The 24,814-nt window shown below is 40.5% G+C and overlaps 1 protein-coding gene across 4 annotated transcripts in view; it reads right to left on the minus strand.

The window, feature by feature from the left end:
• Nucleotides 1–1,049: 1,049 nt before the first annotated feature.
• Nucleotides 1,050–24,814, minus strand: part of PPP2R5E (protein phosphatase 2 regulatory subunit B'epsilon) — a 91,789-nt gene continuing 68,024 nt past the window's right edge. For 2 of the 4 annotated variants that reach the window (XM_080395861.1, XM_080395860.1), the window contains exons 13-14: nucleotides 22,624–22,725; nucleotides 1,050–19,988 (exon numbers count right to left, since the gene is read on the minus strand). In XM_080395861.1, coding sequence (XP_080251987.1) covers nucleotides 19,889–19,988; nucleotides 22,624–22,725 — 202 coding nt within the window. In that variant the 3' untranslated portion in view covers nucleotides 1,050–19,888. The remainder of the gene's footprint in view (nucleotides 19,989–22,623; nucleotides 22,726–24,814) is intronic. The other 2 variants (XR_013929508.1, XM_080395862.1) reach the window with 2 other exon arrangements.

Consider the following 24,814-nt stretch of genomic DNA (forward strand, 5'->3'; position numbering starts at 1 on the left):
CCTTTAAAGGCTTTTTAAAAAATGTATAGTTTAAAAGTTCCTGACTTGCAAAGAAGGCAAGTAAAAGTGAAAATATTCGTCATAAGTTCCCTTCATTTAATTTTGGAAATGTGCCAGCAAAAAACGGCCCAAGATGAAAGACAGGTACAGGAGATACATGCCAGATGGCAGATCAACCAGCTTTGACAGATCCCTCTCCTATGGATTAGAAAACCAGGTGCTGGACTTTCAGCTTGTGTAATTCAGTTTGGATTCACTGACTGCAGCCAACCAAGGCTCTGTTCTCTTGTCTCCATTTGTGCTGAATAACCTCAGGAAGTAAAATGAAAGACAAATGGTAGACTCTCTCTTACTTTCTTTTTTGAAAAACCTATCTATTCTTGGGACAGATACCTGTTTCTGAAGGATTTGCATCATGTCTCATGAATAGCATGAATGTTGGTTTTTCCCAGGCAGTTTTGTTGGTCCTATCTCCTCTCCCATACATGGGAAACAGAGCAATACCAGGTGCTGTTGACTTCAACACCACATAAAACTCCCAAATTAAAATTAACCAAACAGCTTAACTAACATGAACACCCAAATCCTCAGCCATGCAGGGAATTTTTAATTCCTTCCTTGTCCTTCAGTGATGAGCTTCTCAACTTCATACTTGTCCTTATGTATTTTTCCTAGTATTAACCATCTATAAGGACTACTTATATTTTGACAGGTCTCAAGATACTCCTGGGACCATGAGCAACCTGTCTGTACCCTGATTAATTTACAACCTGTCTGTACCCTGGTTAATTTACAACTCAGAAAGAGAGAGAAACAAATAGTAGGGGGGAAAGGTGAGAGCTCATACACAAGCGAAGCAGTACTGACAGTGATCATGTTAGCATTTTGTTAGCATTTGGAGCAGGTTAACAAAAATTATCTGCACTATTTTAAAATTTAAAAAAACAACAACCAACCCACTGTGTTTTTCAATGAAAAATTATTGCTTTTAATATTAGGTGCCACACATCTGGTTTCAGACTGAAAATACAGATTTAAAAAAAAAAAAATCCAACCTAGCATTACTGGGTTTGTCCCAGATTTCTAGGTCTTTCTAGCAGAAGTAAAAGTTCCCACAAAATGTTGTGGGGGAATGAATAAAATGTGAAAAACGATTTCATGTCAGCTCAGTTCACCCACTTCTTGTGGACATCAACATCGCTGAGTCTGGAGAAAGAACTGAAAAGCAATTTGTGGAGGTCTTACAAATGCTTTTCTTGAGATGCCCCTGCAAGTAAAAAATCGGCAGAGAGCATGGAGGGGGAGAGGACCCTGGATAGCTGAGGTAACGTGACTGCAAACAGGGGTTGGAAGAGGAAGGCTCTAGAAGTAGGCAAGGAGGTACGGTAAGGAATGGGGGTTAATGCACTAGAAGTTTGAATTGAATCGGTCATGAGAAAGGAGCTGAGACGTGCTACCAAATGAGACAGACCGAGGGCAATAACAAAGCTGAGCAGCTGCACATAGGCAGGTACTGCAGCGAGCCATGCAGGCAGCTGGCAGGCCAGGAGGAAACCGGTACCCACTCAGGCAAGCAAAGGCAGTGACTGGACAGGAGATACTTAATGCACTGCACACAAGACAAGCTGGGAAGGGTGGTTTTAAGTTCAAAAGAGAGAAGGAGAAATAGATGAGGTGGTACGGGTTTGTTGGGCAAGTTCACAGCAGTAGGCACCCAAGAGAGGCACCAAGTAGGATTCAGGTTAGAACACAGCGAGTTATAAAGTCATCAGGGAGGAGATGAAGCTATGTATGCTGGATGTAATTTGAACTCATAGCACCAGAATCACTTTTCTCTATAAAAGCTAACGTCAGACTTTGTCTCAATAGGCTGTTTACTCTTTGCTGGCAGTTTTGAAAGGAAGATAACCTTTATGTCCCAAAAACAGCCTTACAAACAAGTACATTAAGATTCTTTAATCCATTCCCACAGCTGCTGTGTATTTGTCTTGGAGCGTGACTTTCTGTCATTTGCTATATTTCTAAAATATGTGAAGAACTGGTTTGCAAAGGGACAGACAAAGCAGGTTTAACCTTGAGAGGGCATGGCTGATCTGTAAATTAAAATCAAAGGAAGCGAGTAAAGCTCATAGAAACACTCTGACAGAAACACTGCCAACTCTAAGCACAGAAAGCACAATGCAGCGCTCAGGAAACGTATTCTCACACAGGGATTAGATACACGTGGACTCTCCCTACCAACAATGGGACGCCAGTCCTGGCAGAAAGTCTCAGGCACGCAAAGCCACTCCTCCCACCTTAAAAGACTTTCTGCTTATTTCTCTTCCTGAGCTTAACACAAGCTGGCACGGGCTGAATGACCATTAGGGTGAGAAGAATGAAGTCAGGGAAGAGGTTTCAAGGCTGCTGCAGAAGTAAATCACGCCATGCTTGGTACTTAGGGGAACGACCCGTCTTACAGAAGAGATAATTACTCCTTGCTGTTTCTGGGGGGTACCTGTGTTACGAATGGCAGAATGGCCCAGTGCACAGACCTGCAAAACCTAGCGCAGGAGATGTGAATTGCTGTGAAATAGCACTGCACTGACCGCAGCGACACCACAGCTGCTCCCGCACAGACACCTCCTCGTTGGCATTGCTGTCACAAGGAAACTGTCAAACACTATTCATATCCTCCTCTGCCATCCAGACCTGGAAAATTAAGTCTAGGGATGAGGCTTAACAGTAAGAAACAAGGGTAAGCCACAATTTCCTCAAGGCATATCTAGCCTGGTGAGATAATGCTATACTGCTGAAAAAGCCCTGTAGCTGTGAAGAATTCAACCTAGAAGAGAAATAGTGAACATCCTGCAGCCAGAAGAAGAGCTAGAGCTTCTAAAACCTGATAGGATCTCTAACATACAGGTATTGAACCCAAAACAAGGTAATTCCAATAAAGATAAATCCATAGCAGAACTGAAGGTTCAGTTCAGACTCTTAACGATAACCTGATTTTATACAATATGGACAATCAGTCTGCATTATAGTTCAGATACATTTACTAAAATTCCTGCTTTACATGTTTATATATGTGGTACGTCAGAAAAATTAATTTCTTACACCTTAAAATCTGAGCAAAATGTTCTGGAAGAAAAACTCAAAAGGAAAAATGTAAAGGCAAATAGGAAGTTAAGAATCTCCATGGTCAAGAAAAGGACAGCTTTCAACAAAATACATCCTGGCCCAACAGGGCAAGGATAGCCACAGTTTAAAATAAAAAAAGTGATACAGCAGCTACCTGTCCCAGTTTAGGTGTGTAAATACTGATTCAGGGGTCGCACTCTACAGTGTCAGTAAATCACGTGTTGCAAAGGTGAAGAACTGCTTAAGACACGTTTCTCAAAAACTGACTGCTGGGAAGAATTTACCTGCAACAGGGACATTCCTGGGGAGCTCCCTGAAGATTTAGGAGATTTAGGAGTTGGTATACATACAGTGATATCCAGAAAAAAAAGAAAAACACATATCTAGAATGAATGAAGAGAGTAAAGGCACAACCCCAAGCTGGGGCTGTGGGCCTCTTTAGTGACAATCCTTAGGAAAGCAAGGAGACTCCTTTTTTAAGGCTACCATGTCTTTGCTCTGGAAAGGTGTATCTGTCAAACATAGCTCCTAGTAATAAAGAATAAAATACCGCCAATTAGGGGAAAAGTGGATTGCTTTCCTTGGTTTGACAATACCAAATACATTTTATGATCAGAATGTGGGAAAAAATATTTGGGGAAAATGTGTCACAAAAAAAAGGGGTGGGAGGTGGGGGACCTCCGAGGGGGGCCAAAACTAGGGTCTAAAAACAACAGCCACCACATAAATTTACATTTGACAATAGTTGACTAGCATGCCCTGAAATAATATTAAAATGGGTCTAATTAACACAAAACTCATCCTCAATACAGAGATGTTCAAACTTTTCAAGAGAACACAGACTTTTGCTTGGCATGAAGTTCTTGAGTAACTCTCTGGCTCCTGCCAAGTTTTGAGCCCTTCTGACATCTACAAGGCAAGGCAATACGTGGTTGGGTGTGAAAATACATGGCACTCTCTAAATGACAGCTTCCCAGATTAGCATCCCTCTCTAACACTTCACTCTTGTCTCAGGAGAAACTCAAGCAGGAAAACTGCCTGAGCAACACCTGCGGGACCAGTGCTGAGGGCAGATACCCAAACGGGCAGAGCAACCCTTGATAGAAACAATTACCAATATGTTGTTACGGTGCAGTGGGAGGGAAAACGTTAACTGATCTTACACCATTTTAAACAAAAAAGGGGTTATTCTGTGATCACTGAGATGCAACGCGAGTGCTCCTGTGGTTGCCTGTCTCAAAACTGACATATGGGTTCCCTGATGTCTCGTAGGGGTTGCAGCAGTACAGCAGCTTTTTCTCAGGAGGGTGGTAACAGGGATGTGTATCCACAATACTCATAACACCTGAAAAAAACCAAGCACTATCATTCTGTCCAATTTGCTATAAACAGTCAAGGGGGTTGACAGAAATAAGAAGAATTAAGGTGAATAGACTGGTAGACTGATATGCAATATACTTTTTTTAGACAACCCAGACAGAAATGCTGTAAGAGACAGAACATTAGACATTTACTCTGAGATGATAGCACTGTGTTTCACTTTACAAATTTTTAAGCATCTGGAATGCAAGCTTTAAACACCACAGCACTTGACTCTTGCACTTTGGTTTTGCCTTTATCAAACCTGTACAAAATATCTGACTGTGGATATTGCACACTACTGGTAACGTGCTTCTGTTTTCACAGCTGCTTGTGAAAGCATGTGTACCCTTACATTGTCCTCAGCTGTGGCCACAATTTCTTGCCTGTTAAACTGTTCATTTATGGTGATGCTGCTGATCACATTCAGCCCAGTGTAACTCAAGAACTCAAATCCAGTGGAGTTGGCTAAACACTGATGTGGGTGAGAACCAGGCTCTCTAATTGTACAGCAGGTAATTGCCTGGAGATGTGCTCTGAGTTCATTGCAACATGAAAAAGATTCTCCAATAAATATAGATGCTATGTAAACTATATGTGACTGACAATAACCAATTTAACTCAAATCACTTCTGCATTCCATAGCTTTCCTTTAATGGTCTTTTGAAAGGACACTTGAGGCTTTTATGACAGACTAGCAGGCAATGACACAGCTCCATTAATCCTCTCCTCTAGGCTCAGAATTTGAAGATGAAGCTCCCTAATCAAAGCTACATAAGTTCAAAGATACATTATCTTAATTCATTAATTTCTCTATTGCTCATGTCCAGTGCACTGGAAAAAAGACACCTCATTTTGACATGCATCACCACCAGTGCTAATGCTCTGTTTCCAACATTGCCTTGGTGATGAGTGAAGTTTACAAATTAGACAAAGCTAGAAATGAAGTCTCCTGAAACAAAGCTACTGTCTCTTCCTTTGAATCCTGTTAGAATAAACTCATTGAACTATTGAACTAACCAAAATCCAGCCAGGAAAACTAATATGATGAGAGTCCCAAACCCCAGAGAGGCACTTGGCCAAACCAAACTTCAGCACAGCATAGACCCAGACAGTAGCAGGCAAGAAGTGTCAGCAGCAGACAGGACTGAATCTTTCAGCCTGAACTCTTTTTACCCTCTGGGGAAATGTGGATCTCAGTCAACACTTTGAGTCCTCAGACTATTTCCAGTTGAAGTTCATCACCCTGGTCCCAGCGATTTTAACAAGCTCTTCATGGGTGCAGTCATCCCAAGTCACAGACCATCAGGGCTCAGGGAGACACAAGGTCATAAAGAAAAACAGGTTCCAGCAGGCCACTGAGAAACAAACCCTACAACTGTACAGAGACAGCTTAGGTGACCACAGGGTTGCCAGTTTGCTGTTGTCTATCTTGAGTCACCAACTTGTCAGCAACTGAAGAATTACTCAGGGAGGAAGATGAGAAGAGTGAGAGATGACAAAGCTCCATCTTTCCCCTATGAGCATCGCTGCCATGGCCACGTCACTCTGTAATTGTCTCATTGCAGTCATGCCCGTGTCCTTTCTGCAGGGGTCTCCGTTTTAACTCCACTGTAACACAGCTGGAGAGTGCCAAGCCTGTTCTTTGTGAAAGAAGAGCATCGAGGCCATGCTGAGGGTGCGTATAACACCCCTTATTTACAACTATCATTAAACAATCCTGAATATCCTCTACCAGTCGTCCTCCATCTCTAAACCACCCTTACAAACGAAGCAAACAGCAGGCACACTATGGCATAGCAAATCATTTGTGCTGTCACACACTTCATGACCTGTGAAATGCCCACTCCAGCACAGGAGGAAAAAACGCCCCGACCACAGAAATACATCAAGACCTGCAGGGCTTTCTGAAACACAGCTCTGCCTCCAGGGGAACAGCCTTCTGCCTTTGGGAAGGCATCACTCTTTATAATTTATAACTTACCAATTCTGATATCACAGTAGCAACGATTTCATACTTGAGCTGAAAGTCCAGGTCAGTCTGTAGTCTTCTGCATAAGGATTAATCAATATAGATTAATTTAAAGAATACCACAAATTCAATTCCATGGCGCTATTACTACACACCTCTGCTTTACCTCAAGCATGCTTTACCTTCAGCAGTCTCTTTAAGCTATGTCTACTTTGATTAGATTAGACAGATAAATCCTGATAAAAACAAAATGGTTTTGTCATTTGAAGACACTTTCAAATCAGACATTAATTTATAAAGTTCTGACAGTCTAACAAGACAAGTTTCATACTTCACAGGGCTTCATATGATATTTGATTCTGACAATGTCTGCTATATCCTCTTATCCTCAAAGGTCAAATATGTAAATCATGGCCCAGTATAATAATTTCTTGCTTTGCCTGCAGCTGGCATGTGGCAAACAGATGCTGAAACCCAGCTGTTTAAATCCTCCATCAGTCATTTAAGTTAAAACCCAGCAGTGAAACAACTAAAAGGTATGTTTTCAGAGCAGTGTGCCAAACTGCACCCCAGGGATTTCCACTCAACTTGAAATACTAAAAGACTCTGACCCCTTCAATATGTAAAGAATACAACATACAGATGTTGCTTTATAAGGAAAACGCATTACGAATTACTCACAGATTAAGCTGGAAAGATAATACAATGTTGAGTTTGACCCTAAACATAAGGCTAGAAAATTAAAGTTAGTTTGCCTTTTTCATTAGTGTCAGTGATGACTCTGTGAAGGGATCAGATGTCCTGCAGGCTCCAGCTGTGTGGAACTGAATTTCTGAACCTATGGCCCTTTAGCATCACCCAAGCGCAAGGCACCTATAGGTTAAATTTACAAGAGTTAGCAATGGCCAAACCTCCACTGACACTTCGGGAAAGCTGCTGGTCCATACCCCTTTTAAAAGAACCCTTCCCAGGGTGCAGGAAAGGCACAGGTACTAGTGCAAACCCAAGGGCCACAGTCCAACAGTTACCAGCTTTCCTGCTTCGGGTGATACCCTGCACAGCATGGAGAACCCTGGTGGAACTACCAACGTGTCTCTAATGAGACTGGTGACAATGACAGCTTCTGTACATCACAGCTTCACAGCCTTTTTCGACTGAGAAATCACCTCATTTTTTTGAAATCCTGGGAGCCACAGGGTTGACAAATTGTTTAAAATTGGCTAACCTGTTCTTTTCCCCCATTTCAGTTGTTTGACTGCACGTACAGGGCTGTGTCCATGCAAAGGTTCCCCAAACCTCCTCCTAATATGCGGGTAACAGGCAACGACTCTGGGCTGAGGAACAAAGATTTGGTTTGCTCAGTCTCCTTGCCTGACCCAAGGGCAACTCTGGAATGAGAAGGATTCTCCATGTCAGCGGAATGAAGGAACTTCAAACCATGGTCCAAGGGACCCTGCTTTGGGGTTTGGTCTTGTTGTCATTGGCAAGGAGATTTTATCACTGAAGCCATTGGGCACTGAATCTCCATACATGCCCTAAGGAAGGCTCATGGCATTTCATCCAGAGATGGTTTTAGTCTGAATCTCTCCTTTGCCAAACCTGCTGGACCATGGTTTGAAGTTCCTTCATTCCCGTGACGTGGAAGTATGAAATGACTGGAGGCACTACATACAGCTCCCCACTCCTTCTGTTACCCCATCTTCAGCATTGAAGAGAAGGACCCCAACTTCCCTAAACCCCACACAGAGACCAGCTTAAAAGAGCTGCATGCAAGGACAATTAACTTCTCAGGGCGCCCTTCCCTCCAGATTCCCATCACATGGCATGACACTTCATTCGGGCCACGGCTAATGCAGGGATACGGCCAGATGCCCTAACCGCACATCAGCGAAGTGCTCATCCATACCCAAGGAAGTGCCAGCCGGTGAGACAAAACTCTGGTGTCCAACCAGCAGATCACCACAGGCAGCCAGAGCGAGAGATCCAGACTCAGCCTTTGACTGACGTGGCTACGACAACCCTATCCCGGTACACTGAGACAACAGGAGCAAAGCATTTTCCTGGACACAGACAGGTTTGACATGCTCAAAAATGACTTGTTTCCCTAATATCTTAAACATCTGATCATCCCTGAAGGCAGATAAATGTTGGAACAGGTTTTTGCCTGGTCTTTGTTTTCACCTCATGGTAGCACTTCCAATTATAAAGCTTCATTCCAAACTGACATTTTTTTTCCCCTGTGTCCCTTCTCCTCTGCAGGGGTGGGTCAGGGCAGTGCACTTGGTGCAAGCCGCCTTCTTCCATTGCCTACAAAACGTCAGTCTGCTGCCATTACAGGACGCCAAAACAGACAGATTCTCAGCATCATGCTGGTGTTCACTCCAGTCGGGACAAAATACCTCTCCTGTATGCATTTGGTATTCTCCAGACCAAGAAAGTGAAGTTACACTGCTGAATTTCCAGGTTTTTTTCACATCAGAGACTAGATAAGCAGGTTTTTTTCTCAAGACAGCATTTTTAGGTAAGTAATAATAAGGGAGATTCTCAGAGGAGAAAAGACAGAATTAGTAACACTGCCATGAAATGGCAACTGCACCAGGAAAGGGTAGTTCCCTGCTCTTGAAAGTAAAAAAAAAAAAATATCTTTTCAATTTCCCCAGTAGCAGAATATAATCTTTTAACAATGCCGCTCTGTTCATAACCAAATCCTTTTGTGCACAGACATTGTGTCTAGACAGCCTTAGAAAAATGGTCTCTACTTAACATCAAGGGGTTGGGTTCTATTGTATGTGCTTAAGTGTTTAACTGTATGCTCACGTACCGTTCACAAATAACGCAGCATAAATTCATTCCATTTTTCTCTGGAGCTGATGGGTGCTTCGCTGTAAGACAGGCAGGAAGCAAACCAGGATCACATATTCTCTCTGAAGCTTATAACCATAAAAGCTTTCTAGAGGTCACCCAGCTAATACACACACAATAGCAGATGATATTAATAGGATAAATTTACTGCAGGAAGAGGAAATGAGTCCACATCGCTCCTGTTAGCACCGACCAGTTTCCCATATAGACACAGCAGATTTGTCCAATCTCCTCACAGATCTTTATTTTGCTTTTGGTGACAGCAACAGGACTTCCATCATTGACTCTGGCAGGAAAAGTCCTGCAGTTTACAGAAGAGCTGTACTTAATCTGTCTCACCATGTTTCTTTTCTTAGAAGAGGGAAGATCTCCATCATTCAAGCAAGTAGGTATGAGTGCACCCAAGGTAAAAATAATAAAATATTTTAAAAAACAACCTTAACCATGGATAGAAACACATGGAGTTTATTTCTGAGATTAAAACATAATCCCCTTCTGCAGAGGGACAAACTCTGTTCTGGACTAACACACACCCGGTTTCTACATATCCTCCCCTCTAAGTATCTGACTGATTTTGTTTATTGACTTGCTATGTTCAGGTCTTTCACATCCTCATGTTAGCAGAGGAGAGAATGCCTTTCTTCTAGAAGAGCCAGGTGAGAGGCACGACTTTGCCCCGCCAGGGGATCCCACAGGAGGACAGGCAATGAGGGTATAAGCCTGGAGGGCAGGAGGAGCAGGCTCAAAAAAAACAGCTGGAGTCTACGTGAGCTCCAGGTCAGAGGCGTGCAGTTTGGGGTGGCAGTGGATTTGGCAACAAGAAGTGTTGCCGCTTGAGGGACAGGGAAGAGTTTAAGAGAGGTCGAGAGGTGGTGTCTGGTAAGAGGAAGAAAAGGAAAACTGAATGACAGGGCACGTGCCAGGCTGGGGCAAGGAGGGACTGGGAGGTGTCCAGCCACCGAGGCACTCAGGGAGGTGTATTGCAGGAGTGGAAAATCTAAGGACTGGGGAGCCCAGAGGGAGTGGGTGAAGGTTACCCCACGGCCCTCTCTCCCCAGGACTTGGCGCAGGGACAGACCATACCTGTACAGAGCATCCTCCCTGCATCGTTCACAGCCCCATCCCACTGCCACGGGGATGCCAGAAACCCTTCTCCTCCTCTCACCTGCTCACTCCTCTTTTTGCAGGCAAAAAAATAACCACTCCAACTCTGCAAAGAGATGTTTCCAGACAGTAAGATGCTACTTAGAAAAATGTATTAGCATGAACAAACTGATCAGGATAATGGGTAGGAACGACAGAATTCAAACACATGGAAAACAATTCAAGGTTACAGTAAAGGAAAATACATTTCAAAGCTGTTTTAGGGACTTCGACTGCTGCCAAGTCAGGCAGCACAGGTGGAGACAAGCCAGTATGGAAGTAAGGTCACACAATTTTAACTGCTAGTATTTCTACAGCAAGCTTGAAATCACTGCCTCTAAGCCTTACCTGTATTTTGCATATCCTGGCTACTGAAAAAGATTGTTGTAAGGTAAATGCTCCCCTTTCATCTGATTTTTCTGTTTCTGTTCTGTTCAATAAAGCACTGAGATATAATACTTATCCCAGTTCTGCCTTGCAACTATCCTACCATAATGAATGAGGGTTGGTCAAACAGTCATCCCACGAAATCAACCTTATGCAGAAACAACAGCTTAAAAGCACTGGAAATTTAGGTTTTATTTATTACTGCAGGATCTGGATTTCATGCTCACTCTCCCTGCTGCAATAACAATGCAACCAAAACAGGACATTCGACGTCAGTGACTAATTGAAACCTGATCAAAAAAAAAAAAAAGCCAGAAAACACAAAAACCCCAGCATGACAGGTTCTGTTTTCCTAGACAATGAATCCAAGCATTTACATTTAATTATTAGCTTTCAAATCCCAATAATAGGTTGGATACTGTTTCATTAAGTTATATATTGCATACATTTCATTGCCAACGATTTGAAACTGGTTTGCTAATTTAGAATAGGAAAAAAGCAAGCAGTTTAATGATGGTGGATTTAACAGGGATATAAATTATTCTTGATTAAAAGGGGAGAAAAAAAAGGGGGAGGGGGTTGTCTTAACAGTCTAACTAATTTAGTTAATCTCTTCCTCATCACTGAATTCATAAACTAAAGGGTAGACTCTGTATAAACCTGATACCTGCTGCAAGATAGTGGGTTCCTGCATCTGAATGGTAGGGTTCCTTCTTGGTTTGGTCAGGTCTGAAGCACTTGGTACAGACCAGGGGGTGGCTGTTGGAGTAGTGCTTCTTATAATCCAGGCAAGGAGCCTAATATCCCTTTATGGTAAAGTTTACTAAGAAAATAAATTCTGTGTTGTCACGCCACGTGCACCTGACTGCTGGCAGTTCTCTCCTCTGCAGCTTCTGTCCCAGTTAAGTTCACCCACGTGTCAGAGCAGCCGGTGCCTCAGGCTTGGCTCCTGCAAGCCAGACCCAGGGAGCCGGGTAGGAGAGACAGGGAAGCCAAGCGTCGGTATCTGCGCTGCTCCTGAACTCCTTGATCTTTGTTACTAAAGGGAATTTGGGCTGGACAGAAAGTTACGCACACAGACTCACTGCAACAAAAACAGCTGAAAATTCAGAGAAAAAAGAAATTGAAGAAGTTGAAAGTTGCTGGGCTAAAATGCCACGGGATAAGCAGCCACCTCTGTTCTCCTAAATCCTGACAAAAACCTACAATCCTTGCATATGCTTGGCCTGTCTAGACTGTATTAGCAGAAGAATCAAAAAGGCTTATGCAGCCTCTGAGGATCTGATTTTTCTAGATATTGGTCAGAGATACCCCTAAATTAAGGCATTACATCTCTAGGAGCCTTGAGGCACAACTGGACATTGATTTCCATGCATGGAGGAAGGCTCGAGGGAGGAGGAACGAAGGTTGCACTGGAAGGGGGACTCACACAGACTGGAAGCACAGCTCTTGAAAGCAGCTCCTTTTTTCTTTCATTTGGCTTCTGTGTTGCATGTATTCAAATTGACCAGCAGCAGAATTAGCTCTGCAGCAGGCAAAAACAGAAATAGGTCCAGTGGGAAAAGAAAAAGGGAAGGAAAAAAAATTATTCCCTGGGTGATCTTACATTAGCATGTCATATCAAAGTCCTTATCTCCTATATCTTTAGCTGTTCTGTTACATTTACAGCAGAAGCATTTATAAATATTGGAGTAATTCTCTAAATTTCAAAATTTTCAAAGCACTTTACCAACAAACTCTGAATAATCAAATAGATAGCAATGGGATTTGAAGCAGGGCGGGGATTTCTTAATGAATCACACTGGAAATTTTAGGGTGATTCAATAGATTGGAGGTCATAATAGAAATAGAATTGCAACTGAAAAAAAGCATTGAGACAGTTTCCGCTAAAGCAGAGTTATGTTGCGATGTCTGGAGAACAAGGCTCCATGGAACCTCTCCAAAAAAGTCCCAGTTAGTTAACAGCATGGAAAGGCATTTGCTTAGATAAGGCTAAAATACCCACTGGTCCATTGTCACCGATCCTGTCCCCCTTTATGGCGATTTTGAAGAGAATGACAAATTTTGCTCAGATTCAGCCCATTGCAAGCCTTGAGGCTGGCCTCACCCAGCTCTGGCAGAGGGGAGCGTGTACAGCGGGAAACCTTCCCTTTTATCCTTGAGAAGAATCTTTGTCCGGCCAGAATCCACGTTTGAAATCTAGTGCATAATCACTACCCGTGACAATTACTGTCTGATGAGCGTCATCGACAGCAAATAGCAATAATATCCCTTTGTGCCTGTGAAACAGTCTGTGGGCTAATAAACTAATTACCGCTGTCTGAATGCCACGTTTCCTTGCTCCAGAAACCAGGAGCGCGTTTTGCCAAGTTTCAGTTTACTCCGAGATCTGTCAGCTGCGCACTCCAGCCTGCTGCCTCCAGGACAGCTGAAGTGGAAGGCTGCATAATGCAGATGCCGTCTAGGTTTGAGGCAGCTACTTACACAGCCATTTTCCACTTACACGCACTATTACGTAGCCGAAGGGATAGTAGGAAAGCACGGCAGTCATCGCATTGTCTTAGGGACGACAGATCAGCGTGAACTGTAGCGCTACTCGGCGCACTTTGCGGAATTAATATTACAAGATGCTCAAAATCGAGCTGCTGTTTGACACCGCTGAACCATGTCCGCTTCACCAGAAGGTGAAGGTTCAAAACGGACCTGAGCCTGCTTCAGTCAAACCCTGCTTCCAGGTAACCTCTGCCTTGTGCTGCTGGAGGTCTGCGCAGCCTTTCACAAATGCGGGGTCTGGCTTTCCTTGCTGTCGGGGGAATCGCCCTTCCTCCTGCTCTCGGTTCGCCCTGCGCCGCCAGCCAGGGGCTCTGTCAATATTGCTTCTTGGGTTGCTGCTTTCTCGGTCGAAGTGCAGAGGCTTTGTACACAAGCAAAAACTTACCCCAGGTGGTGACAAAGAATTTTGAAAACAAGATGCAGAACCTATACAGAATATCCCTTTCTTAGTGCCTTTTTGGAAGACTTTCCCAGATTCAGGGATAATGCCGGTTCCCAGACGTTTTCCAGTGCGTATCAAAGGCGTGAGCCACTGCCCAGCAATACAAAACATGTACTTCTTTGAACGTATCGCAAGCTTTCCATCCTTCCTGAGTGATCCCTAACCCGTCACACCTTCAGTGTCCTCGGGGGTGGGGGGGTGAAGCACTGAATAGACAAAATGAAGAGGAGGGCAGGGAACAAAACCAGAAAAACAGTAAAAGATAAAGTTTCAGTATGACAGTTTTTATGTGCTGGAGACCCCCAGGAAAAGCTGCAGTCACCACTCAGCAAGGGGTTAGTACGCTTTCTTTCAAGTTATTTACTAAAAAATTCAGGATATTCACTTTGGTTTTAGCGCTTAATCTTTAAAACCACAGATAGTTGTGAACTTACAATGCAAGACTTGGTCTCAGTTTCTGTTTTAAGACCCAAGCTACTGCTTCACCATACAGGGAAGCAATAATCGAACACAGACTTGGGAACAGCCTTTACCTGCACATGAAACTGCTTTTGTAGGCCACCGACTTGTGACACAGGGTCCAAACCTAATGTAAGATAAACTAGGCACTCTGCTGTTATAGGAGAAACCAAAATATTCCTGAGAAGGGAAGACAAAGCCAAAAAATTAGCAAAGCAATTATCAATACCAAAAGTAGGAAACCAAGTTTTCAATGCCAATCCTTTAAAGCTTGTTTTCTAACTTGCAAGTACTGAAAACAAATCCTACCCTGAAGGCCAACTTACTGCATGTTCTCATCTTTTTTTAAAAAAAATTGTTTTAGAAAATACTTGCCTGAAGAGACAGAAAGTTGTAAAGTGATGTGAATATTGTATAACAAGTATTTAAAGAGATCTGTGATAATGAGCTCTTCTAACAAAGGCACATGAGATCCAACTGTTGGAAGATTAATTTGGAAAAAAATCAAAAACGGAAGGAATTTTTAAGAATTAGGTTCCTGGAATAATTCATGTAGGAAACTGTATTTTAACACCAGTAGCAGATTAAGTCAACCCAACTTTACTGCAGCATCCATATCTACTGCGCTTCTACTAAACCCGCTGAGCAGCACTGCCCCTTACCAGGCTCTATCCGTGGTCTCTCCAGGTCTCTCCCACGTACTTAACAGCCTCGAGCCTTTCTCTTCGCTTCCAAACTGCAGGGCAGGGCAGCACAAGGACCGAAACAGCAGAATGATGCTATAAAAGAACAAGTTCCTTCACCAGCTGCAAAGTTTAAGGCTCAAAGGGTTTATGAAGAACCCCGTGTGGCTCTAATGCCTCTTTTCTGTATCCACCGCTCTTTGCCTCCCTCACAGGCTGGGCTGTGTGCAGTACAAGGATGCTCGTCCGCATAGAGGATCTTTAAAAAAAATAAATTTAAATGAAAACTGAGCATTTCTACGGTAATTCTGGCAGCAACTTGTATTACCACCTCATTGTTTGGGTTTGTTTTTCCTCAGATACCTGCTCTTATATTCAATACATGCGAGGGGGTAACTAATCGCTGAAGTTCACCGCAGTTTAGATGGGGGGAGGTGGAATAAAAAGCCAAGCACCTGGAAAACACTTCATTGCTTCTTTATTTAGATGCGCCCGCAGTACAGAGCCTCTTGAGCATGTGCAAAAGAGGAAGATTACACATTTATAGCTGGGAGCACCATTGAGTTCGAGTTTCTTTGATACCATTTTTAAGAAAGTAAACTATTTCCAAAGAATGACATCTGAATCCAAGAGCTTAAGACCTGCTTGTACTTTATCCAGAGGTGGAAGGTATTTTTCTTTTATTATTACTTCGGTGTAGAGTAGAAGACATTTTCACAGTCTGGTTGGACCAGTCTATATATTTTCATATGCACCTTTTAATATATATAAAAAATGTTTCATCTTCCCCCCTACCCACAGATAGTTAAATGCATCTAAATTTAAAAACAGTAATGGACCAGAGCATTCCTATGGGGAAAAATGAACTTTTGCTGCCCTCTCCTGCTTAAACAATGAAATGCTAAAATATTAAGATCTATGAACCTAATGCTAGCCTTGAAACAAAAAGCATGACAGGTCATTCGCTATACTACAATCAAAAATAGGACAACAACAAGAAATGTATCAGTACTATTTATATTTGAAAACTCCTCATTGTTACATGAGGTTATGAATACAACATATTTACAGTAAGTGATCCAAATAACAAAAATTTGTATTCAGAGAGGTCATGATAAAATGCGTATGCTTCTGTGGATGCGAAGCAACACTTGGATAAAAGTTTTCAATCAAAATTAATTCCATTTTGTTTCAAGATACGGCTTCATAGACTTCAAAACAGAATACTGGGCTATACAAAATCTGCTGCACATACCAACTAGAAAAACTAATTTGTGGCTCACTCCAGAGCTGCTAAGGGAAGCAGGTGAGCCAAAAATGAAAAAAGCCACATGTAAACAAAAACATTCCTCAACCTTGAGCATTGTCACCTTCGTCTTGTTTTAGGGCAACTGCTTTGGGATGGTATTGTTACACAATTAAGAGAAAAGGCCATCTTTGTTTTCCAAGACAGAAATAAAAGCAAATTATTTCAGTTTTACTTGGGAAGAGAAGAATCTAGTCTTTCCCCTTCCTCACAAAACAATAAAGAGGGTTTTTAAGCTCCTAATGCATTTTCCTTTCCATAAGGAGCATGAGAGCCTGAGGCTGTACTTACGCACATTTAAGTACAGCTGCTGCATTTCTTACTCAAGCAATTCTTGGCTCTAACACCCTTGATTTTTCCATATATAGGAGGAGATAAAAAAATAAATCAAATCCTTTTATTTATGCTAACAAAACCAAGATTAAATTTACTGTAACTCCGCTAGCGAACACTCCAATGGCATTAGAATACTTTTATTTAAAGCATTCCAACCTTTGGAAGAGAGACAAAAAACACTCAAAAAGCAATGAAAGGAAAACAATAAGGGAGACTTGCAAGATGAAGAAAGCAATGTGTGCCCAATTTAAAGTATATGAGAGGAACTTTTACAGTTGTTCTATCCCCACGACCTGATGCAATGCCCTAGTATTGAAAATGCAGCTCTTTCCTTTTACCAGAGAGCAACCCTTTCTCCTGAAACCAATATGGCACAGGATACGAGCGACCACCCAACAACTGCTGTACGAGCAGTTAACAAAAACATTTACACAAATAAGGTAGTTTCTGGAACTCAAAAAGCAAATGAAAGCATAATTAAATAGACGCACTGATCACACTTGGGCCCATACGCTGCCGCCGCCTTTGCCTACAACTCCAGTGGGTACCCGTGGGAGCTCTGCAGAGCGCCAGGGCATCGCATTTGGATCACGGCAAACAGTGGATCCCGGGGGTACGGTCGTATCACTGTGGCAAGTGCTTCTTCATGTACATTGCACCGTGCAACCTAGTGTCGTATCAGCCTTTTAGAGTCAAGTGACTAATATCACATCGTCTCGTTCACTTAAAAAGAAACATTCCTTCTCGGAAGTGATAAATCATCTATAAACTTTAGATACTCCCCACTATCCCCACATCAGAGGTAACATCAGAGGTTAACAAAATATTGCAACCCATCAGGTTCTCATCAGTTTTGTATGATCAACACCAGAATATCATGTCAAAACCAAAAATAGTTATGAACAAACAACACTCACCTAAACTCTAAGTACAGGACAAGGTGCTCTTTCTAATTTCATATTGTTGTGTTTTACTCCACCAGGTGGAAAATATTAATCTTTTCTTCCTGCATTGCATTCTATCTCAGTTTTTCACAATTGAACATAGTCTTTGAGCATGAATTTAAGTCCACCCTCTCGTAAAGCAAGATCATTTCACACAGAAATCACACTATCAAGTATTTTTTGGTAACAGAAATGAAAGACTGTCAAAATCAATGGGCTAAGGGATATGATTTGTTATAAATTTATTTAATCTTCAGTATTTCAGCTTGCACCTTTGCTTCAGCACTTTAAAATAAAATGTTTCAACTATGACAGTAACTGCCTAATTTACATTGCGTCCCAGTCAATGTTCTTAAAAGAAGCTCATATTAATCCCACTAAACCATGTTGTGTTTGGTGTTGCATAAGACTAGTTCCACGTTTGTTTTTTTCAGAATTAACAGTGTCAAGTTTTTACAAAATCGTTGTTCACAACATTTGTGTGCGCAGACCCAGGAATACAAACTGTGACCTGATAATCCTGAAACAGTCAGTAGTCTAGGAGGGAATTCTTTTTTACCTCTTTTCCACACCTGAAAACAAGAAAACTTCAAGTCCTACTGTATATTTAAATGGTAGGAATAAAAATATACAAGCTTGTATTTATACTGTATTTCTATCAATGGCAACAGGTCATAAATTCATGTTTGCAACTATCACAAAGACTCATGAACACCAATTCAGTTTTATACTGTAAATACTGCTGGATTGATGGTTTAGGATTATCAATTCACTGTTGTCATACGTCTGTAACAGTTCAAAAGCATCCTGGAGAAAAATCCTGAAACACATACCTTTCGGTATATAATAATGCAACTGCATTAGCTAAATATATACTGTACATAAGTCTTATCAGCATTTTACCTACCAAAGATGTAAGATTCCACTTTCAAATACAAAGCAGATAGCCAATAATGTATACTTATAATACAGCCCTCTTTCGTTGTTTTTGTGTTTGTTTTTTTTTCTTTTGTTTTAAACAATTTGGTCACAATGCACCTTTGATATAAAAGCATTTTAAACTTTATTATTAATACTCAGAACATTAGGATTTCCAGAATTTTTTTCAGTAGCATTTGTAGAACCTCTTTTGGTAACAAATACAGTAGTTAGGAATGAGCATCCAGATGAGAATGCAGAAGTATATTATCCAGAATCCTTTCCAGCTAAGACCATAGGGCTGGTACTGTGATGAGTAATAGTACTAGAACCACAAAAACACTACAGTATGTTTCTTAGAGGCTACATCCTCTTTTGCTGGAACACTTTATAAATACATATTAAAAAGTAAGGCAACAACTCCAAACAGTCCAAACTGCTATCTCAACTCGATTTCCAATTAGATCCATAACCACTGGAGATCAGTTTCATCCTTGCACTGTTTAGCATTTGTCTTTATTCTTTCGAAATGGTCGAATAAAAACATACTGTAATAATTTAGCAAATAGTATTTCTAAAACAAGTTCCGTATGTGTCTCCAATGCCGCATCACTAACACTGGTTAGGTACTGAAGTCCAGGGTGTTACCACTGCCCATTTTTAAAGGATTGTGGACACAAATTTGGATTTGCAATAAATAGGTGCATGAATCCAAAGCTCCCTTTACTACTATGTTTATCACCTACTTGTTTTTTTTTAACTCCTAATGTTCAAATTAAGGAAGCACCAGAGACAGCCTGGTACTAAAAAAAATGCTCACACCAGTAAACAAAACTTTTATTCAGGACCTGTGTTTTTCAGGGCCCTGATCTGAATGGACATTCAACTTATGAAGATGTGCAAAAGGAAGAAAAGTCAAATTACAGTAAAGTTATCCAGAGAAGGAGGATGTTACACAAACTCATAAGGAAATGACAGTCTTTTTTCTCTTTTACTATAAATACACTTAACAGTTTAGCAGAAAGACAAGCTAAATTTTAAGATTGTTCACATTTGAAAGTTGTATTATACTCTCTGCTAACGATAAATAAGGAACAGGTCCTCACAATGGAATTCGACATCGCAATTTTCATCAACAGATCTTTGAAGACTGGTTTTAAAGAAGGGTCAAAACAATGACTATGTTTGCAAAGTTCTGAGAAGTCCATCTGCTGTCCAAACTTTGGATTAAAGTCCTTATTTTTTTTCCTTTACTTAGAGACAGGTATATACAGTGCTGTTGTAATAATGAAACAAATGTGAAATCTACTGTAAAGTTGCACAATACAGAAAACTGTTGCTCCATCTTCTACTACATAAATGTGTGACTCCACAGGTTAATAATGCTGTTTTGTTTTTGTGTTAAGTTGGAATTATTCCATCACGTCTAAGACCTCTCTTTAATTCCAAATCCTCCAGTTTTTTCCACAGTTCTTCACGCTCTTTCTCTTTCTTCTTCTCACTGATAGATGAAATAAGACAAAAAGTTAGCAGGACAGAAGACTATAGAATATTTATGTTAAAAAATATAAAGTTGACATTAATTAGCAGCACTGATTTTGTTGAACACAACTTCAATTTTCCTAATTTTTCTTTCTTTCTTTTTTTTCCTTTTTGATACCTACCATCAGTATCACTAAACGAAACAGTACGGAAACAACATAAACCAAACTGAACAAAGTGACAGCGTTCATAGACACTCATTTGTAATGCAGAAGAAAAAAATGGCAGTGGACATCTACTATGGAACAAATATGTCATGATTATAAAAAATTACATTTCAGGACCAACTTACATTTAATTATTTACAGATTTATTTATTTAAGGAAGGTATTTTTTTAATCATACATATAACAGGCACTTTCTAGAACAACCATTCCCTTATTCTTTTAGAACCACTGTTCTGACTTATATTGGCTGGTCACTTTCATACAGCTTAGGTACCAGCCAAGGGGAAGTTCAAGCTACAAGACGTGCCTTTTGTTCAGTGACTTACTCATTTTCCTTAGCAAATTCCTACAAGATCTACATAGCATCTCCTTTAATAACAGACTTTAATGGCTGATTTGATAAAATTGAACAGCTAACCTAACATTTACTTTATCTGCGTTATTTGCTTTCTGAACTTCCTGTCTCTGTCATAGCTTGCTTTGAATAAACTTCCTTGACACAGCAAGGTACAAAATGGTTTCAATTCCTATTACCTTACCTTTTAGTTTCAGATGAAATGGAAATCTAACAGTTACAGAAATACAGATTCTTTGCCAGTCACAGAAAAGAATTCTTGAAAAATATTTCAGCAGCTTAGAAACATCCCTACACATCTTGATTCAGTCCAAATGCCAACATTTGGTTCATTTATTTGAAACTTTAATTTCCCAAGAGTATTTAAAATGTATAAAAATACAAAAAGCTTTCAGATAAATCCCTGACAAACAGTAAAGAAGAAGGAGGAAAAAAGGGCCCACCGTCACTAGAAAGTATTTAAAATTAAATACAAGAAAGTGAAATAGCCTGACATTTTCAGGCTACTTACCGTATTTATCTTCTAATCATTAAGAAATATATGCCTGCTTACCTAAAAGACTATTAGAGGATGATCACCTCAGCCAACTTACCTATTTGACCTATCAGTCATTAACATTTAACATATTTCTCCTCAAGCTTTAAGTGGTCTCAAAGCTGCCCTTTCGAAATACGATTTCATTAAGATGCCAAAGATTTTCTGTAATCGTTAAGGTAAAAATCCCAGTTTATACATTAAGGTATTTACATGTTTTAAAATGGTAAGTAGTAAATAAAAATGGTGAAATGGTTAGCACCAGCCTTGATGTGAGATACAACATCAGTAGGTTCAAGAAAAATTCTTTGTGCATTTCGGTCAATAAACCCTACCCCTTATCCAGACACGGGACATACCACTACGGTACCTGGTCCTGTTAAGAGCAGAGTTCCTCGCCTTAAGAGGCAAAGCGCAGTCACAAATTGGTTCAAGTCACTGAGCTCCTCAGCAAATGGCTGGGTTAGATGACCATCCCTAAGATTCTCTGCCTTTTCTGCTAGAAAACCACACAGTGTTGCCTCAACTGCACTAGCAGATCAAGCCTTATTTATCAACACCTATTCAGAACTGATCTGGCAAGGTGCATCCAAGTCTCTAAAAGTAAAATACTGTATTAATGAACTAACTTATTAAATGTAGATTATTTTTTTGTGTGTATTAAACTTTGTTTCTTACAACAGCGAAGCTGAACACAAGGACAGTGTGACTCTGGCCACACAATTTAAAAAACGTGGCCTCCAGGAGACTTCACAGGCCATAGAACCTAACAAAGTCTGAGCACATACAGTGCCCTTTGCTCTGCCTGAGGGAACCCCGAGTCACAGAAAAGGTATGACTTAAATGAAATTGCAAACTGTTCCTCAAACTTCCTCAAGTTTCCTCACTGTTTTCACCTGGCACTTTGGATAAGCTGTAACTTTTGAGAAAAGATGCTGCACTATAATTGGAAAATGAAAATTAAGGAAAATACGAGAAAAGACAAAAAGCATTTTACTAGGGTGGAACTAATGTTCGTATGAGCGGTGTTATCTAATGGAGCCAGCATGCTAGAAGACTCAGACACAGCAAGACCTCTGAATAAGATATGAAAGAGTTGAGAGATGTCTCTTTGCTTTAAGGTTACATCTAGCCTACAAACAGTAGTTTGGAAAATCAAATCTTAGGGTTTTCCCTCATGTCTCTTTCCAAACCTCAGTGTAACTTTTTTGAAGCCTTTAAGTAAAGTGTTAATCTTTAAATCCTTGGTTTTCTTTTACTATTGAAGATCTTGATACATTTAAGTCTTTTGGAATGCAGAGTCAAAAGAAATTCCATGAGGAATACAGATTCCCAGCAATGCAATGGATACTGTATTTCACAAGGGGTAAAAGAACAACCTGTGCATGATATTATCTTATATCTTGCAAAGGAAAGCTAAAGAGCATGCAAGGGGAAAAATGAGGCATTGCATCTATGCAACTGCATCTGAGTGTAAGGGAAAAACTAAACAGCAGGCCTTATGCACAGCTGACAAAAAAAAGCTTTAAAAAGTTACCGCTGACGATCTGACTTGTAAGTGGCTGTCAGCTCGTCAAACATGGTGCTGTTCATTTCCATAAATGCCTTCAACACATTGTAGACTAAAGCCACAATAGCCCTGTGAAACATTAAAAAAAGAAAAAAGAAAGGAGTTTATTAGTTTCAGGTAAAACAAACGTGAAATAAACGTGTCTTCTCTTACCAGCATTTCTGCAACCGTTTCTGCTCTTGCAAGTATGATAATGTAAATTCTTTGATTTCAGTGAAACTACTTTTGATTAACATATTTAAAGGTGAGAATCAGCCTTCATGTCTCTACTGACTACTTAAATGGAGCAAACCAAAACTCCAGGGTAAAAGGTAACAACAGAAAGCTATTACATATAACTATAGACGACTCTTCCCTCTCGCTGTGGAGCAATTCTGAATGCAACTCCAGGGATTCAAATCATCTATGCTGGCAGGAAGAATAGAATTTAAACACAAAATAGGAGTGATTCATATTTCCTTATAATTTTTCTATGAAGCTGAATATTCAGTGCATCTATGCAAAATACAAAGCTGTATGTCAAGAGTGATTTCCTTGTACTCATATATATTTCATATTCATTTTCACTTGGTACAGTAAAAAATTCTTAAAAACCCATAAATCCTTCAGATGAGTGGTGCAGTATCTGTGTAAAATGGTGTGTGTGCGTATACATACATATTAAAGAATGAAAACTTATGCATTTTATATATATAAATATATATTTATATACATATAATATATATATAATGCCTATATATATATATATATATAATGCCTGCCTAGTCTGCTTATTGCTGTTCCTGACCTTTCCCGAGAGCCAGTACACACCACTGTTTATTTGAATTTAAGTTGCTTAATTGCATAAAACAGGATAGGCGTGATCTGTTCATTACAGGAAGAAGTTATGTAGAATAATAATAATAATAATAATAATAATAATAATAATGATTTCAAAAAAGCTTCAAATGCATTCTGTCCCACAAAGGTTCAAAAAAGGTAGCATCCGCTTACTCTTTTACACTATCTGACTGGACAACTAACGTAAAATATACTAGAATTTCCAAAGTAAGATGGGCCTGCCAACAGCCTGATTATCTAAGGGTCAAAATTCCTTCCTGGCAGAGTTGAAGATAAAGAAACTACAAAGCAACTGAAAAGGGAGAAGGCAAAGAATCAATCTAAACAACTTCCAAAGAATTTGGAACAGGTTATCAATCGAGAGATCCCAGTTCTTGATCCACTATGATGGTCATCATGCTCACACACGGGGCTGCTTAAGAAACAGCTCTTTAGCCGCAAGGCAGTGAATCAGCATTTCAGGTGTCAGAAACCTTTGGAGCTAATGTATGTATCAGACAAACCATGTGCCATTTCCCACACACCTCTGTCTGTCATTCACCTCTTCCAACAAACTTCCTTCTTTGTTGCCTACATTTAAAAACGTGCCTATAAATTTGGGCAGGAACACGGGCAGGTTGGAGAACGGTAATGCGGTACCCTGGCGAGGGGCTTTCTACAAGGGCCTGTAGGGATAGGACAAGGGGGAGTGGCTTTAAACTGGAAGAGGGCAGATTTAGATTAGATATTAGGAAGAAATTCACTACGAGGGTGGTAAGACACTGGAACAGGTTGCCCAGAGAATTTGTGGATGCCCCATCCCTGAAAGTGTTCAAAGCCAGGCTGGATCTGATCTAGGGGCAGGGGTGCTGGAAATAGATAATCTTTAAGGTCTGTTCCAACCCAACCCATTCATTCTGTGATTCTACTACGCCACGGAAAGTGTCTTTTTGTCACTCGCACTGGTTACAGCTTTCCAATAGCATTAGCTTCGTCATGTAAGCATACAAACTTGAGGGTTTAGCTAGGTACAGAACAAAAAGACTAACGTCTAAAAAGACAAAATATTTTACGAATACTTTACAGTAAGGTCTTAAAGCAACTGGGACCTGAATGTAATACAGCTCATTAAAAATACTGGGTTTACTAAACGGTAATCACCTTGACTTAGAAAACCTTTTCAACTAAACTATAGATTACATGGCATCTAACTGCAATAATATTTTTCATTAAAACCCTTTCTACTAGATCATTCAGTTTAAAAATAAAAATGTCAAATTAACAAGATATCAATATGAAGCAACTGGTCAATTACTGTGCATAATAGAGAACAGCTGTA

This window comes from Falco punctatus (genome assembly GCF_963210335.1).
Source record: "Falco punctatus genome assembly, chromosome: 7".
NCBI classification, from domain to species: domain Eukaryota; kingdom Metazoa; phylum Chordata; class Aves; order Falconiformes; family Falconidae; genus Falco; species Falco punctatus.